This window comes from Cajanus cajan, chromosome 9 (assembly GCF_000230855.2).
Source record: "Cajanus cajan strain Asha chromosome 9, NIPB_CcT2T_4, whole genome shotgun sequence".
NCBI classification, from domain to species: domain Eukaryota; kingdom Viridiplantae; phylum Streptophyta; class Magnoliopsida; order Fabales; family Fabaceae; genus Cajanus; species Cajanus cajan.
Window position 1 is genome coordinate 45,957,478 of NC_138525.1, and position 17,813 is coordinate 45,975,290.

General features: G+C 35.2%; 1 protein-coding gene and 1 long non-coding RNA gene across 3 annotated transcripts; both read right to left on the minus strand.

The window, feature by feature from the left end:
- Nucleotides 1-5,277: 5,277 nt before the first annotated feature.
- On the minus strand, nucleotides 5,278-11,526 carry LOC145951625 (uncharacterized). The gene is made up of 3 exons (XR_014429429.1): nucleotides 11,010-11,526; nucleotides 10,862-10,909; nucleotides 5,278-10,746 (listed from the first exon to the last, which is right to left on the minus strand). It is a non-coding gene; the product is annotated as an uncharacterized LOC145951625 (long non-coding RNA).
- A 2,949-nt stretch (nucleotides 11,527-14,475) lies between these two features.
- Nucleotides 14,476-17,050, minus strand: LOC109818067 (protein DELETION OF SUV3 SUPPRESSOR 1(I)). Of its 2 annotated transcripts, none has more exons than XM_020383467.3 (3): nucleotides 16,893-17,050; nucleotides 16,649-16,762; nucleotides 14,476-14,863 (listed from the first exon to the last, which is right to left on the minus strand). In XM_020383467.3, exons 2-3 carry the CDS (start codon nucleotides 16,737-16,739, stop codon nucleotides 14,733-14,735), a joined length of 222 nt encoding a protein of 73 aa, XP_020239056.1. In that variant the 5' UTR covers nucleotides 16,740-16,762; nucleotides 16,893-17,050; the 3' UTR covers nucleotides 14,476-14,732. The 2 variants fall into 2 exon arrangements, with proteins under 2 accessions (XP_020239056.1, XP_020239063.1); XM_020383474.3 differs by having other exon boundaries at nucleotides 16,889-17,011.
- Between the last annotated feature and the right edge of the window lie 763 nt (nucleotides 17,051-17,813).

Here is a 17,813-nt window from a genome sequence, read left to right on the forward strand (position 1 = left end):
GTAAAAAGAAATCTTTCAAAATAAAAGAAGCTCGGCAGGAAACTCAAAAAGGGGACTGCGCAAAAATAAGAGCAAAAGACCCGCTAGGAATCCCACGAAAGGGTGACCTAGGCAAAAGTTAGGGTTACAAAAATAAACAAAAACAAAGGTCCGCTAAAACGCCACAAAAGGGTGTTTTAGGCAAAAATAAGGACAATCAAAAAACAAAAATAAATCCATGATGGTACCATGAACCGAATTCAAAAAGAAAGGTTCAAGGGAAGTTATCTAAGTTGTCAAATCACAACGTCAATAAACAAAGATTTTCTTAACTTCATAAGTGTTTAATCAAACAAAGCCTAAACACATAAGCCTACCTTGGCCATCCATTCTTATAAAAACCATCTTTGAAAAATAAATCCCCTCTAAAACACAAACTTCAGAATAAAAGTATCTTTCCCTTCTTTTCTCTCTTGTCCCAAATGATTTTAGAATAATCTAGTGGAAGCATGGAGAAATAAATCATCACTGATAATGGATCTAATCTGAACAACAAAATGATGGAAGAACTGTGCCAAGAATTCAAGATCCAACACCATAACTCTTCCCCATATCGGCCAAAGATGAATGGGGCAGTCGAGGCAACCAATAAGAACATCAAGAAAATAGTGCAAAAGATGGTTGTCTCATTTAAAGACTGGCACGAGATGTTACCCTTCGCTCCTCATGGCTATAGGACTTCAGTACGTACATCTACAGGAGCTACTCCATTCTCCCTCGTTTATGGGATGGAGGCACTTCTACCCGTCGAAGTCGAGATACCTTCTCTAAGGGTAATCATGGAAACAAAACTTTCCGAGGTAGAATGGGTTCAAAGCCGATACGACCAGTTGAACCTTATCAAAAAGAAACGGCTGAACGCCATATGCCATGGTCAAGCCTATCAGAGGAAGATCAAAAAGGGCTTTTGACAAGAAAGTCCACCCTCGAGTCTACCATGAGGGAGAGTTGGTAATGAAGAAATTGCTACCAACTCAAAAGGACAAAATCGGAAAGTGTGCCCCAAATCACGGAGGACCATACATGGAAAAACGAGCCTTCTCAGGAGGAGCATTGATCCTCACAGACATAGATGGAGAAGAACTTCGATACCCAGTCAACGCCGACGTGGTAAAGAAGTATTATGCTTGAAGACGTTGCTTGCATAAGCCCGCTAGGATGAAAACCCAAAAAAGGGCATCCTAGGCAAAAGTTAGGGCAAAACAAAAAGCCCGCCAGTACAAGGGTACTAGGCAAAACAAAGGCAAAATTATCCCCGCTAGGATACGTCCTAGGCAAAAGTTAGGGGCAAAAGAATAAGATGTAAAAGCAAAGCAAGCAACGGTCACTTGAATCGAAAACCAAAAGGCGGTTCAAGTGATTATTTTCTAGAAGCAAGCGTCTTGCAGCATCTACACTCCTGGCTCAGGCATCTCACCCGAAGCGATTAGGGGAACGGGAAGAGCGACAATTACAGATATAATTGTTTAAGCCAAAAATGTATAGCCTACCTTGGCCAGCCATTCTTCAGAAAATCCCTTTGTAAATCTTTCTGTAAAAAAAAAAAAAAAAAAAAAAAAAAAAAAAAAAAAAACATTTGAATATCAATAAAATATCCATTTGTTTCTTTTCTCTCTTGACCATGTGATTATGCCTTTAAATTGATGATTCAAAAATTGTACGAAACTCTGTTAATAATCAGTCAATAAAGAAAATTGGAGGGGTTCCTATAAAATCCATAATCTCCTGCATAAAAGGCTCACAAAAATATTCCCTCTCGTCGATGACAGAAATTCCTCCAAGAAAAGGAGGATAGGGAGAGCCATTCATTTTTCTAAAAAACATTAAATAATAAAACTTGCATTTGTGCATCACACACACATTAGTTGCACATTCAAAGACCTTATCATGAGGCAATCGCATAAAATAAAAAAATAGAAAAATTGATTGGGTATGACAGCAGTCAACAAAAGCCGAAAAACGACAAAAAAGGCAAAAATACAGAAAAAGTCAAAATTCGACAAAAAAGACAAAGATTCCGCATCATACAGAATAATTGAGCCTGGAGAGGCTTGCCGAAATAATACTCCCACAGAATAACTGAGCCTGGAGAGGCTTGCTGAAATAATACTCTCTCAGAATAACTGAGCCTGGAGAGGCTCGCCGAAATAATACTCTCTCAGAATAATTGAGCCTGGAGAGGCTTGCCGAAACAATACTCCCTCTTAGAATAATTGAGCCTGGAGAGGCTCGCCGAAATAATACTCAACAAATTGTACAGAATAACTGAGCCTGGAGAGGCTCGCAGAAATAATACTCCCCAGAGAAACCTCAGCTTAAGCTCATGGAACAAATCCCCAGCGAGAGCTATCAAAGCAAAATCGTCAAAATCCCCAATGGAAGCGCGATCATCCAAGCAAAATATTCAGTCAAAGGACTTGAAACTTCCTCAGTGGAAGATAGCTCTCTGACTCAAGCGCTGAGTGAGGCTAAGCCTGCAGAGGCTTCCTAAATAATACTCTGGGATACATAAGATCCCCAAATCCCCAGTCGCCTACTCAAGAGGCACCCCTACAAAAGGAGAAAAATAAAAAAAAAATCAATAACCATTCCCCAAGCGGAATCCGGCACTCAGCCGAACACCAAACATCAAGATAATTCGCCTACTCAGAGGCACTCCTTCAAAAAGAGGAAAAATCGAAAGATCAATAATCATTCCCCAAGCGGAATTCGGCATTCAGCCAATCATTGAACGTCAAGATGATCCGCCTAACAGAAGAGGCTAATCACAACAAAACGACAAAATCCCCCAGCGGATGATAGCCTACATAGAGGCAACAAAACCAGAAAAACAAAAAGAGTCACCCGAATAAGGATAACCGGGATACTCCACCATCGTCGAAAGGACGTCAGCCAATCATAAGGCATCGCTCACATCAGAAAGAGCATCTTCGTGTCTACACCCCAAGGAAACAGAAATTCCTCAATGGGTACCAACTACGCAATGGAAAGTTGGGACACAAGAACCTATGAGTAACTGCACATCCCCTAGACGGATCCCTGCGTTATCCAGCCCTCAGCGGCACCAAAATCAAAAACAAATCGTCGAAGCAGCATCGTGGACTGTGGAGACAAACTTATCTCAAAACCCTGGAGAGGGCAAACTCACCCTGGAGAGGGCAAACTCACCCTGGAGAGGGCAAACTCAGCCACCCTGGAGAGGGCAAACTCACCCTGGAGAGGGCAAACTCACCCTGGAGAGGGCAAACTCAGCCACCCTGGAGAGGGCAAACTCACCCTGGAGAGGGCAAACTCAGCCACCCTGGAGAGGGCAGACTCAGCCACCCTGGAGAGGGCAAACTCACCCTGGAGAGGGCAAACTCAGCCACCCTGGAGAGGGCAAACTCAGCCACCCTGGAGAGGGCAAACTCACCCTGAAGAGGGCAAACTCAGCCACCCTGGAGAGGGCAAACTCACCCTGGAGAGGGCAAGACTCATGCTACCAAAGTGACTAGAAGCGCGGAGGTATGCACCAACCTGGAGAGGCTACTCAGCAATTTTCCACCGGAAGACACTACAAGTCGGAAGGATGGCCTTATTCCCCGGACAATTGGGTCAACTCCTTTACTTATCAACCGGTACACTAAAAGGCCGTTTGACTAAGTAAAGGGGGGGCAGCTGTAGACCCCTAAAATTGTCCGGGTCGGAAATAAGACTCGAAGACTCTCGAAGATCAAAGGAAAGTCAGCCAAAGGGACTCTTAGAAGACCGTGGGATGACAATCTGTAGGTTTAGAGGTCTTAGAGTAGCAAAAAATAAGAAAGTGGAGGGAATGAAGCCCAATACGGCCTCCCAAAAGTTCAGTACGGCCGTATTGAACATTTTAAACTACAATACGGCCGCACTGAACTCAATACGGCCGTATTGAAGTTTCTGAACTTCAATACGGCTGCACTGAACTCAATACGGCCGTATTGAGGTTTTTTGAACTTCAATACGGCCGTACTGAATTCAATACGGCCGTATTGTAGTTCAAAACTTCAATACGGACCGTATTGACCCCCAGAGGCCGTATTGCGCCTCATCCCTATAAATATGACGTCAATTGGACGTCATTCGACACTTTCACACTGAGTTTTAACCCTCTTCTTGAGTATTCTAGGTTTTTTTGAGCAGTGCTCTGCCTAGAAATCACTCGGAGAGTTGATCCGACAAAGTTCTCGAGTTCTGAGCCTTTTGCTTGAGTCTCGAACTGAGTCGAAGGGAAATCCTCCGGATTTCCATAGTTAAAATTTTCTAGGAGGGAGCGAGCGGGCTTGTAGAGCGAGGGAACGCCAAAAAGCTTCCCAGTTTTACTTGAATATAAAAGCACGCTTCAAAGGTTTCTTCTTAAGACCTTCCTTTTACTGCTTTCTGTGTGTATATTTAACTGTCATCATGTAGATAGTTAAGTTATAATTGTTTAGAATAAATAGGGGTAATATAGTAATTTCGCACTATTATTTTTAGAAATAATCTGTCATAGGGAACCCGAAAGGGGCGCTGTGGGGTGCTAACACCTTCCCCACGCGTAACCGACTCCCTTACCCGACTCTGGTTGTCATGGCCGAAGTCGATTTTTGAAATGATTGCCTTAAACTTCTTTTTCCAATGTTTTGAGTAAAACATTGGTGGCGACTCCATGAACCCTTCCTTTTTATGAAAACCGCTAATCCATGGAGGGTCCCACTTGGGATTAACATGGATTGGTGAGCCTTTTAATAAAATTGCTCGTTTGACAAGGTCTCAGTTTGAGAATAAGTCATTCTAGCAATCCATATTTTTAAACAAATAAAAGAGTCCAACCATCCTTCGCGAATGCCGAAAGCCCGTTTTGGGCCGGTGGCGACAGCATCCCGATCCGGTATACGACAAAGCCGTGAGGGAAAGGTCTAGAGAGACTGTACTCGCATCCCAATCCGGTATACGACAAAGCCGTGAGGGAAAGGTCTGGAGAGACTGTACTCAAATCCCAATCTGGTATACGACAAAGCCGTGAGGGAAAGGTCTAGAGAGACTGTACTCAAAAATCCCAATTAGGTATACGACAAAGCCGTGAGGGAAAAGTCTGGAGAGACTGTACTCAAATCCCAATCCAGTATACGACAAAGTCGTGAGGGAAAGGTCTGGAGAGACTGTACTCGCATCCCAATCTGGTATACGACAAAGTCGTGAGGGAAAGGTCTGGAGAGACTGTACTCGCATCCCAATCTGGTATACGACAAAGTCGTGAGGGAAAGGTCTGGAGAGACTGTACTTTCATCCCAATCTAGTATACGACAAAGCCGTGAGGGAAAGGTCTGGAGAGACTATAGTCATCTCCCAATCCGGTATACGACAAAGCCATAAGGGAAGTTGAGCTACGAAAATACTCCCTCTTCAACAAGCTACAAATAAAAGAACGCACTATCACAAGAGAAACAATGGAGCATCTACTTGAAGATCAAAGATCAGGTGTACAGTTTGTCAGCCTTGTTACCCAATAGAGTATGCAACCAACACTCAACTACTCTAAAGGGCAAGGACACGAGCAAATACACCTATCCAAGAGAAGGAACGTAGAAGCGCCAATACCAAAGAGACGAGAAGGAGACCCGGATGAAATGTCTACGTCTTTACTTGCCTTTGGAAAAGCAACACATAGCTACTCCAAAGGACAAGTAAAGAGGGGCAGCTGTAGACACCCAATTTCGTCCGGGGGCACACAAACAAAGAAATGGACCTCCATTATGAAGGAAAGGAGCTTCCGAAGCAGGCAAATAAAAAGACAGGACATCAGAAGGCCTAAAGGCCAAATAGGGTGTTTTTAGTAGCCCGGAACGGGCTGTTCCAAAATCGGAACGGCCAGTTCCAAAGTCAGAACGAGCCGTTCCAAAATCGAAACGGGTCGTTCTGAACCCCAGAACGGGCCGTTCCAATATCAGAACGGGTCGTTCCAATATAACTAAAAACACCTAAAGAGGCTTGTGTGGAACGGGTGTTCCAATACCAGAACGGGCCGTTCCAAACAAGGCAAATTTGGAACGGGCCGTTCTGGAAAGGTGAAATTCGTGTTATTTTCTACTCTAGAACGGGTCGTTCCGTTTTCAGAACGAGACGTTCCAGAGTACGAAATTTACACATAATAATTGGGCCAGAACGGGCCGTTCCGAAACCGGAACAGGCCGTTCTAGCGCACTGCTGATCCCTATAAATTGAAGCCTTAGGCACAGTTCTCATGGCGGCCAGAGAAATTTTGAATAAGACTCCTTTGAGCATGAAAATTCTCTATCTCTCTTCCTTTTATTATATTTCTTGAGATTTGTGTCGCATTTCTATATTCTCTCTCTCTCCTATTGTATTTCTTGAGATCTGTGAGGCATACTATAGTGTGAAAGGTCGCCACAAAGCACATTTTCCATATTTGAAGATTCAATAAAGCTTGTTCAAGAGGTATTTCATTCAATCTTCTTTTCTTCTTTTTATTCCTTATTTTTTATTTCCTTTTTATTATAATAAACGTCATAATGTAGATATTTTAGGGAAATTGCTTAATTTATATTTTAAGTATGTAAATAAACATTATTAAAGGGGATTTAATATTTAATCTATTAATTCTTATTACGTTATTTTCATCATAGGGTACCGATTTAGGGCGTTGTAAGGGTGCTTAATACCTTCCCTACACGTAATTGACCCCCGAACCCAATTTTGGTTATCAAGGCCATTATTGGATCTTTAAAAACCTTTTCTTTTTCCAATATTTTGAGTAAAATATTGGTGGCGACTTCATGAACCTATTTTCAAAACCATTAATTAAGGATTAGTCTGGTGTCCGGGCATTCCTTAATTAATGAGACTTTTAAAAGGATGTCTAAATCATAGGTCGCATGATCGGAAATTTCGAGTTGCGACAGTAGTCGCCATCTGTCGCAACCTGAAAATTTCTGATCTCACGACCTATGGTTTAGACATCCTTTTGAAAATCTCATCAATTAAGGAATGCACGGACACCAGACTAATCTTTAATTAATGGTTTTGAAAAATGGATTCATGGAGTCGCCACCAATGTTTTACTCAAAAATATTGGAAGAAGAAAAGGTTTTCAAAAGTCCAATAATGACCTTGATAACCAAAATTGGGTTCGGGGGTCGGTTACGTGTAGGGAAGGTATTAAGCACCCCCACAACGCCCTCAATCGGTACCCTTATGATGAAGTTAACATAAAAAAAATTAATAAGTTAAATATTTAATCCTCTTTATTAATGATTATTTACATGCTTGAAATTTAAATTACACAATTGACTCTAAAATATCTACATGATTGCTTTTATTAAACAATATTTATCAAAGATAAGAAATCAAAAGGAGAGAAGAAGATTGACTGAAATACCTCTTGAAAGAGCTCTATTGAATCTTCAAATATAGAGATTTTTAGGTGCTTTGTGACAACCTTTCACATTACAATATGCCTCACAAAAATCTCAAGAAATACAAAAAGAGAGAGAGAAAGAGAGAATTTTCGAGCTATAAGGAGCTTTGGATTAATTTTCTGGCCTAGAGAACAGTACCCGAGTTGTCTATTTATAGACGTCAAAACTGACCAGAATGGCCCGTTCTAGGGCAGTCCGTTATGGGTAAAATATGAATCTGGAACAGAATGTTCCAGAATTGGAACGACTCGTTCTAGGTTCGAATTTTACCCGTAACATCCTGTGTTGGAACGGCATGTTCCAAACTAGGGTTTTAGGCTTTTTTAGTAACTTGGAACGGCCCGTTCTGATTTAGGAACAACCCGTTTCGAGTTGGGAATGGCTCATTCCAATTTAGGAACAGCATGTTCCTAGTTCGGAACGGCACGTTCCAGTTTTGGAACAGCCCGTTCTGGGCTACTAAAACCAGCTTGTTTGGGCTCCAGGTCTTCTGATATCATGTCCTGTTGTTTCTATACTTGGGAGCTCCTTTTCTTAGATAATGGAAGTCCATTTCCTTGTTTGTATGCCCCCGGACGAAATTGGGTGTCTACATCCCTATGTTTGTAAATATAGTAGTTACTTGTATAGGTTTATTTTGCATTTCTATTTGTGAGGCACTTTGTTTCCTTTTTGTAGATCATTGTATAATGAATTTAGAGTAGGCTACTTAGAGACTTTTGCTCCATTTGACCTTGTATTAGAGGTCATTCATTTTTGTATTTTCAGTGGTGAAAGTGAGGTGACATATAATAAGGAATGTGAGTGCCACTAGTAATTGGGCCAGAGTTGGGCCTAGGCCAAATTTTACATATTAGGTTTATTTTGTTCCATATTTTTTATGGAATTTATTTAGCTAGGTATCACCATTATTTGGTGAACCTAACTAAACCAATTCCAACTTTTTAGAATTGGAAAATTATGGAACCAAGCACCTTGGCCGCCCATCCCTTCTCTTGGCCGGATTACTAAGCTTACATGACCTATTTGGGAAGCTTGTGCTACAAGCTTCTAACTTAGCTTGCTTTCCAAGCTTCTAAGTTAGAAGCTTGCTCAACAAGCCTTCCAAACCATGGTGGACACCCTAGTTAAGCCAACCATGGTTCTCTTGAACCATGGTTAGCTTAGCTTGCTACACAAGTCTCTTTTGGCCGAATTCCTTAGTTTGCATGGCACACTTTGGAAGCTTGTGTTACAAGCTTCTAACTTAGCTTGCTTTCCAAGCTTCTAATTTAGAAGCTTGCTCCACAAGCCTTTCCTAACCATGGTGGATGACCAGTTAAGCCAACCATGGTTTTCTTGAACCATGGTTAGCTTAGCTTACTCCACATGCTTCCTTCAGTTATATAAACCCTCCTTCTACATTTGTAAACACTTTTGACATATAAGAGATAGAAATTTCTGAAAATTCTCTCTCTCAATGTCGCAACCCAAAAATTTTCGATCTTGCGACCTATGGTTTAGACATCCTTTTAAAGATCTCATCAATTAAGAAATGCTTGGACACCAGACTAATCCTTAATTAATGATTTCGAAAATGAGTTCATGGAGTCGCCACCAATGTTTTACTCAAAATATTGGAAAAATAAAAGGTTTTTAAAGATCCAATAATGGTCTTGATAACCAGAATTGGGTTCGGGAGTTGGTTACATATAGGGAAGGTATTAAGAACTCCTACAACGTCCTTAATTGGTACCCTATGATGAAGTTAAAATTAAAAAAAAATTATTGAAATATTAAATCCCCTTTTATTAATAACTATTTACATGCTTGAAATTTAAATTATACAATTGACTCTAAATGTCTACATGATTGCTTTTATTATAACAATATTAATCAAAGATAAGAAATAAAAGGGAGAGAGAAAGATTGACTGAAATACCTCTTGAACGAGCTCTATTGAATCTTCAAACAGGTACTTTGTGGCGACCTTTCACACTACAGTATGCCTCACAAAACTCAAGAAATATAATAGGAGGGAGAGAGAGAGAAATTTCTAGCTCTAAGGAGTTTTGGACGAAATTTTTGTGGCCTTGAGAATTGTGCCCAAGCTGTCTATTTATAGGCATCAAAAAGTTTCCAGAACGGCCCGTTCCAAATTCAGAACAGCCTGTTCTGGACTGTACGTTGTGTGTTAATTTCGTATACTAGAACGGCCCATTCTGAAACCAGAACGACCCGTTCCAGAAGTGAGATTAACACATAATTGCCTAGACTAGAATGGTCATTCCAAACAAGAGTTTGTAGGTCATTTTAATAACTTGGAACGGCTCGTTCCAGTTAAGATTTTAGCCCTTTTTTTGAGGAGTTTGGAACGGCTCGTTCCAATTTAGGAATAGCCCGTTCCAAACTAGGGTTTTAGGCCCTTTTAGGAACTTGGAACAGCCCGTTCTGGTTTTGCAACAGCCCGTTCCAGGCTACTAAAACCAACTTGTTTGGGCTTTTAGGCCTCCTAATGTCTTGTCTTGTTATTCCCATGCTTTGGGAGTTCATTTTCTTGATAATAGACGTCCATTTTTTTGTTTGTATGCCCCCTAGACGAAATTGGGTGTCTACACTCAAGAGTCCCAAACCATGGAGAATTCCTTAAGAACTTCACGAAGGAATTCCTCCTTTGTGCTTGGTTCCTTCAGTTTCTTCCCCTTCAAGGAAGAAACCGAACCCCTTGAGTTGTGATGGAACCTCTTAAAGATGATTGATGTTTCTTCAAGTTGAACCATCCAAGTCCCTTCTTCTCTTAAGGTTCTTCACGTCAATGAAGGATTGAAGGAGATTCAAGCTTCAAATGCTTGAAGAGGCAACCTAAAGAGGTTCGATTTCTCTAGAAGGAGAGAAACTTGAGGAACCAAGCACAAAGGAGAAATTCCTTTGTGAAGTTCTTAGGAGAGGGAGAATTCTCCACGGTTTGGACTCTTGAATTGAGAGAGAATTTTCATAATACAATGGAAGGATTTAGGATTTTATAGAAGTAGGTAGCTTTGGGAGCAAGCTAACCTTAACCATGGTTCACTAGGAATCATGGTTGAGTTGCTTGACCGTCCAAGCTAGTTAAGAGGCTTGTGGAGCAAACTTCTCACTTAACTTGACGAGTAACAAAGAAAAACAAGAATCAAAAATAAATGAAACAAGAATAAAAAAATGAAACTAGAAATTGAAAAGCAGAGAAGTGCATACCATCACTTTGATTCCTACCTTCCATCGGCACGAGGTCACCAGAGTGAAGAACAAAGAGAAGAATCTTAGCGAGATAACAAAGAAAAACAAGAATTAGAGAGAAAAGAAACCAGAATCAAAAAGAAATGAAACAATAAATTAAAATGCAGAGAAGCGCATAACATGACCTTAATTTCTACCTTTCATGGGCACAAGGTCACCAAGAGTGAAGAACAAAGAGAAGAAACCTAGCGAGTAAGAAAGACAAACAACAACCAGAAAGAAAAAAAATCAAATTAAAAACCAGAAAATGGAGGAAAAAAAAAAGGAAAAGCAATGCATGAGCACCTCCCTGTGGAACCTTCGTCCTCGGCCACCACCACCTATGACCAGAAGAACACCGTGTTCGCTTACGCAAGAGAGGATAACTCCGAAGAAGCGAAACTCTTAGCGGTGGAAAACTCTTGGCAGTGAAAACCGAGTCTCACAAAACAATTATATATAGAGAGAGGAGGGCCAAAGAGATTGTTGAATAAGTTTACCCGGTGGAAAGGAATACCTAAGGGACTATAAATAATAAGACTTGCTTATAATTGTATTTTTTCAAAAATTTGGTAAAAATTGTAACTTAAGAAATAATTCCTTCAAAGTTTTAAATATTAAAAAAAATTATTTTTATAATTTTATTTATTCTAATATGGATTCTTTTGTGAAATTTGATTAATAAGTGTTATTTAAAAAGTATAAAAATATTTTATTTATTTGTGTTTTAATTCTTAAGCTTTTTAAAAAAAATTAATAAATGTTCATTAACTTGAATAAAAAAAATCTATTTTATGATGTTTCTTATATTTTTATTTTTTTAAAAAAAATAAAATACACACTTAAGTAGAATTTTAATCTCTTATTTCAATTTTTTTATTTTTTATCCTCTAAATTATATATATATATATATATAGTATGATTGAACTTAACTAAATATAAAACTCGAAGAGGTTATCATCGTTAAATTAAATATCAATTATATTTTAATGACAGTATAGATATCAACTATATTAGATAGCATATGTCAAGAAAACAATTAAATAAATAGTAATTGTAAAGATGCATACAAAATAAAAAATGTACAATTACTATGTTATCAATTTTTAATTTTTATTTTGATTAGATTTTAAATCAATTAGTATTAATAATTTAGTAAATTTTTATAATTAATAACGTTAATTAATATTCTATTGCATTAAAAATATTAAATACATATTAAAAAAAATTCCTTCACGTTATAAAAATGATTCAAATATAGTAAATATAATTAAATATATTTTTTTGTTATATAAGTTTACAATAATTTATATATTAAAAGTAAATTTTGTTTGAAATATTAACTAAAACTATCATAAAAATGAAATATTTTGTCATGTAACTAAATTCATAAATAATTAGAATTTAAAAACAAATTATAGATATAAAATAATTTGAATTAGATTATCTTAACTGAAATTTGTTATTATCTATTTTATCTTTTTTTTAAATTATATTTTTATTTTCTATTTATTTATTTACTAACTTCTTTGAGAGTTCTATCTCATGGTTCTTTAAAATCTCATCTTCTAGAGTATCATCATCTCTCTTGAACAATATCGGAAGCATTGCATCAACACCTAACTCAAAATCACACTATGATTTTTGCACTATTAAAAATAGATGACCAATATTAAAAGAAAACTCACACTTAAGTGATTTTTCTTTAAATGTATATACATTTTTTTTAATTTTTGCACTTTATAATTATCATTCTTTGTTCAAGTTTTTCTATTTGTTTTATTGAAAATTACATTTATTAGTTTGTTCTTTTTATGCTTGTCAGTGAGAGGATTATTATGATGTTTTCTTGAATTTTATGTCATGAAAGTCATAGAGGTCCTGAATTATTTTTAGTTATTCTTTTATTTTAAGTTGTTGCTTTTAGTGCAAAATTAACTTAATTTAATAAGAAGATTGTCATATAAGAAGTAGAAGAAGAGTTACTTAAAGAAGATTAGTGACAATATTTTAATAACTATTAGTATTAATCAAAATGATCGCTTAATTTTATAGACTACTTAAGTTTTTAGATAGATTTAAGATGTATGTTTTGAAATATAGTTTAATTAGAATTTTATATTTAGGTGTTACTGTTTTAAATGTTATTAAAATATTTGGTTAACATCTTTTATTTTTGTAATGTCTTTCTATTCTATTGAATTATTCATTTTCATATGGTAGGATGTCCTTTTTCTACAATGTTAACTATGTGAGTTTATTATGATAATAAACAATGGAATGTTATTAAAGTAAGAAACCACATGCCAATAAAGATTAATAATGATTTAAAAAAAAAATTAGCTAAATTGTTATCCAATTTAAAAGATTATATTTAATTTAAAATTAAAATATTAAAAAAAATTCAGTAAAAAAAATTAAAAAAAAATCTAATAAAACACGATGATAACTTTAAACAAAAGATTATTTAAAATAGTTTATACAAAAACACTTAATCTATTATAAGAAAATAAGTCACTAAAATAATTTTAACGAAGATAATGCTATTATAATAAAATAAATCATTTAACTAAATCCTAAAATTTTAAACACTAAATATAAACCTTTTTTTATTTTTCAAATCATCTAAGTATAAAAAGTAAAAATATTTCATTGTCCCCAATTTAAAAAAAAAATACCAAAATAATTATAAGATTTATAATTTTTTTTCATGTAAATATAATTTGATTATAACTTTTTTTCATTTATTGAATTATCTGAAATTTAAAATTAAAATTCTTAAATATGTCGATAAAAAATTCATCAAAATAATTATAAGATTTGTAAATTATTTTTATTAAAAAATAATTTTATTATAAGAAAATAGAATCATTAACTTCTAATCCATAAATCCTAAATATAATTTTTTTTAACTTATCAAATTATCTAAAAAATTTAAATAAGTCAATTAGAAAATAATCATCAAAAATAATTACGAGGTTTGTAAAAAAAAATTACAAGAACGTGATTATATTATAAAGCATTTTTTTAATTTATCAAATTTTCTAAAACTTAAAACATATCAATTACAAAAAAAAACCTCCAAAATAATTATGAAATTTGTAAATCATTTTTACCAATAATTAATTATATCATAAGAAAAAAAAGCTCTAAACCCTAAATGCTAAATATGAAACCTTATTTTAATTTATCAAATTATCTAAATATTTAAAATGAAGAAATTTTAATGTCAATTACCAAAAAAATAACCAATATAATTACAAAGCTTGTAAACCATTTTCATCAAAATATAATTGTGTCATAAAACATTTTTGAATCTTTCAAATTACCAAAAGTTTAAATTTTAAATGTGAGTTTCAAATCATGTGCAAATAGTTAATAAAAAAACATACATGCATAATAATGAGTTGAGTATAGTTTGATTCAATTTCATGAATGAAAACTACAGTTAAATCAACAGATCAATTTTAATCCATAAAAAAAACATCAAAAAACTTGGAGATTGTTTAAACAAAACTTGATAAGCTTATTGAAATGAATTATAACCTTAAATTCTTTTTAGCTTAACACAAAATTTAAAAAGTTATATACCAAATGCTCCCTTAACAAGTTTTTTGTTTTTTTTTTTTTCAAGCTTTTATGCTTAAATTGATTCTTCCTTAGGAAAAAACTATTTGGAACCCATGGGCAGCGAGAAAATGGAGAATGTGCAACTAAACTGTATTTTTGCCAAGAATTGTTCATAGTAAAACACATCCAACCAACCCCAAAATGAACAAAAGCGAATAATTCGATGTTGTAAGTAAAATCTTAAGTCAAAGGCCACATAATTATGCAGAGTTCAACTGAAGTACAAGCACTCAATAACTTCGACGCACAAATTCAAGAACAGAAAAATTATGTCCATATTCTGTTCTTACTGTCTTGCATTTTCTTCCAAACAAGGCAAGTTTTCATTTCCTTCCTATAGAGTTCAAACACCCAAGTCATAAAGCATGTTATATCAAGCAATAATAACTAGCAGGTGGTTTAATTCTTATCAGTGTTGCTCTCCAACTCCCTTCTCAACTGAAGAGAGAAATCATCGCTAACATCATCATCATCCCAATCATCCTCCCACTGTTGAGTCACTTCTTTCCCTTCCTCCTTATCATCCCACTCTGAAAGTTGTGAAACAATAAAGTACAACAGAAATAAGAAGAAACATTAGAACACCAAGACCCCCAACAAATCGAGTTGAATAAGCATTTTCTAACACTAATACCCAAAGAACTTTGAATACAATCACTAGAAACAGATGATAATAATAATAATAATAACAACTCCTCCTTAAGTAATTGAATGAATCCTAATATCAGCACAATGAAAGTAATTATTACTAACAATAAACACGATCATAGTGGTGGAGGAAGTGGTATGTCCAAGGTCCTATATTCGAACCTTAATGCCATCATTGTAATTCTTACCGATATAAATTAAAAATAATAATAATAAAAAAATGAGCTATATTATAACAGAATAATGCCTCATCTGGATGCAGTAAGGTAGTGTTCAGTAGACATGTTAAAGCAGCACGGAATATGCATAACAAGAATTTTAATCCATGTTAGGTAGCTATTAAAAAAAAAAACATAAAATGCGTGGCTTATGTGGTAGAGCCCGATGTGTGCTGTGAATGTAAATCTTGAAATTTTAACTGCTATTGTAGGGGCACATTTTAATCCTTCAAAACCATACTTGTTAAATTGCAATAACATCCTTTCACCCAGTCCATCTTTCTCACATTGCTTTTGTTACCGCAAAGCTCAGCATCATTACTTCAATCAGGGAAATAAAATTTTAGCCCCTTAAGAATTGTGCCCCAAGGTTTAATAGTTTTCCTCAAGTGATTAATCAATAAATCTCAATTATAAGCAAACATATTGAACCCGGAAATAAACTACACCATGTTTTCTATACATCAAAATAAATGAAAGTCAATCAATCTTCAGTTTTTTTTCAGTGAATTAATCAGGTGCTACAGATGAATCTTTAAATGACAGATCGACTCAGTCCAAAACACAACTACCAACTACTTGAACGAACCCAATAGTTGTTATATAATAAGAAAAGCTGCCTGAATTTAGAGAATTTGATGGCACAGGGCCAACTTTTTGAAATGTAATCTCCCCTCTGAGACCACCATACCAACGAACACCAAGTATTAGATCCATACAATGCTAAACAAACAACCATGTCAAATCTATCGATCACGAAAGCAAATACATAAATGCCCCTTTCGTTATTTATTAGTAATGCCTTGGTTCAAAATTTCAAATCTATTCCAGAAGGTAATTTACAACTAGATATTCATTCAAAGGTCCTAAGTGTTAAAAAATGGGTTCATAAAAAAATACACCATGAAGAAAAGGTAAGGACTGAAAAGAAAAAGACAAGTGCATATAAGATTAGAAGCAACAGGTGCAAATCAAACACTTAAGAACGCAAAAACTGTACCTAAGTACCTTCAATGCTAACAAGGAATGGGAAAAGTAAGAAGCAATCGAAAATGCAGTGTTAGAAAATGGAGGTTTCCAGTGCAGGCTTACGGTTGGAGGGTAGCTTTGTGGCAAGAGGACAGTAGCTCTGGTTTCAGGTATAACAAGGGTTGGATAGACAATAAATTTGGAGCAGGGAACAACTCACAAATTAAACTAATTATTCAAATGCTATACCCGAGTCTCACCCAAATATGCATAAAATCCCTAATTTCCCTAATCTCTTAAACGAGCACAGTCCTCCATCGAAGTAAACTAATGGGTGTCAAATGTGCAGCATTTGATGATAGATTTATTAGAGACCAAAAAGTCAGATAGGTAATGTTCAAACTAATTCAGAAGACAAAACATTTTTTTTCTTTTTTTTTTTTTACTTTAAAATCGATGAATGAGAATACTAATATTTACCTTCATTGATTTCAAACTCTTCAAACTCGTCGTCGTCTTCGAAGAGATCGATCTTGACGTCCTCGGTGGCTGCTTTTGGTTCGGTGGCCATGGATAAACAGTTATTTGGAAACCCTAAGTTCGTAATTTGATGAATTTAGGAAAAAAAAAAAGTGAAACAAAATTAGGTTTAATAAAGGGTAATAAGGTGTAGCAATATCGAAAAATTGATATAATCAATAATCAGAGTGGAAATATTACTTACGGGCCGAGAGAAGTTGGAGTGTTGAGCTAGAAAGTTATGCTTTTGAATGAAGTATGCTGAAGAAAGGTTAATCTGTTTATATACTGAGAAGAAAGGTTAATCTGTTTATATACTGAGAATCGGGGCTAGCGTGGGTAACATGATCACATGACCCACGGTGCGAGAGTTTTGCATACCGTTAGATAAATGAACTAAAAAATCAACGGTAATGATTGTTATTTTATTAATGTTGGAGGAGAGAGACGGGAGAAAAAATATTATAGAAGAGGATCCAAATTATTAATAATAAGGACAGTAAAGAATATATTTTAATATAATTTTAAAAAATAAAAAATACAATTTTCTTATATTTTAATAAATAAAGAGAGAATAATGTAAAAAAATGTATTATATTAATAATATTAAATTAAATAGAATATATTATATATTTTAACACAAAAATATATATAATACTCTTATATTAATAAAAAAAACTAAAAAGTAATGTAATTTACTTCAAAACAAACAGATGAGAAAAACAAATTTTAAAAAAAATATTCCACGTGAAAATCTATACATCAATTTTTCGTTTTTTTGTTGCACAATCTGGGAAACCTGACATACTACAGCATCCTAGCCTCTGTCATTGAACAAGTGGTGTATAAACACTCATAAGTTTATATGTTCTTATTAATACTTGAAAAAGACGAGTGTTATCGTAATCCGGTAGCACTCCACTTTCATAGGTGATTTACTGTGCACATTTTTACCTACCTTCAGATGTATCTTTTTAAGATATTTATACTAAAATTTTATGACTAAAAGAAAGAAGAAAAAAAAAAAGAAAGATAAAAGTTTGAAATACAATAAATGATGAGATTGAAAAAGATAAAATAAAAAATGTTATATAAACTGTTGTAGATGTATCCTTCCTAATTCACC

Coding starts and splice junctions, on each gene's coding strand:
- LOC109818067 (XM_020383467.3), bottom strand. CDS start 16,739: ATGGCCACCGAACCAAAAGCAGCCACCGAGGACGTCAAGATCGATCTC. Junction 14,864..16,648: donor AGAGTTTGAAATCAATGAAG/GTAAATATTAGT, acceptor CACAACTTTCAG/AGTGGGATGATAAGGAGGAA.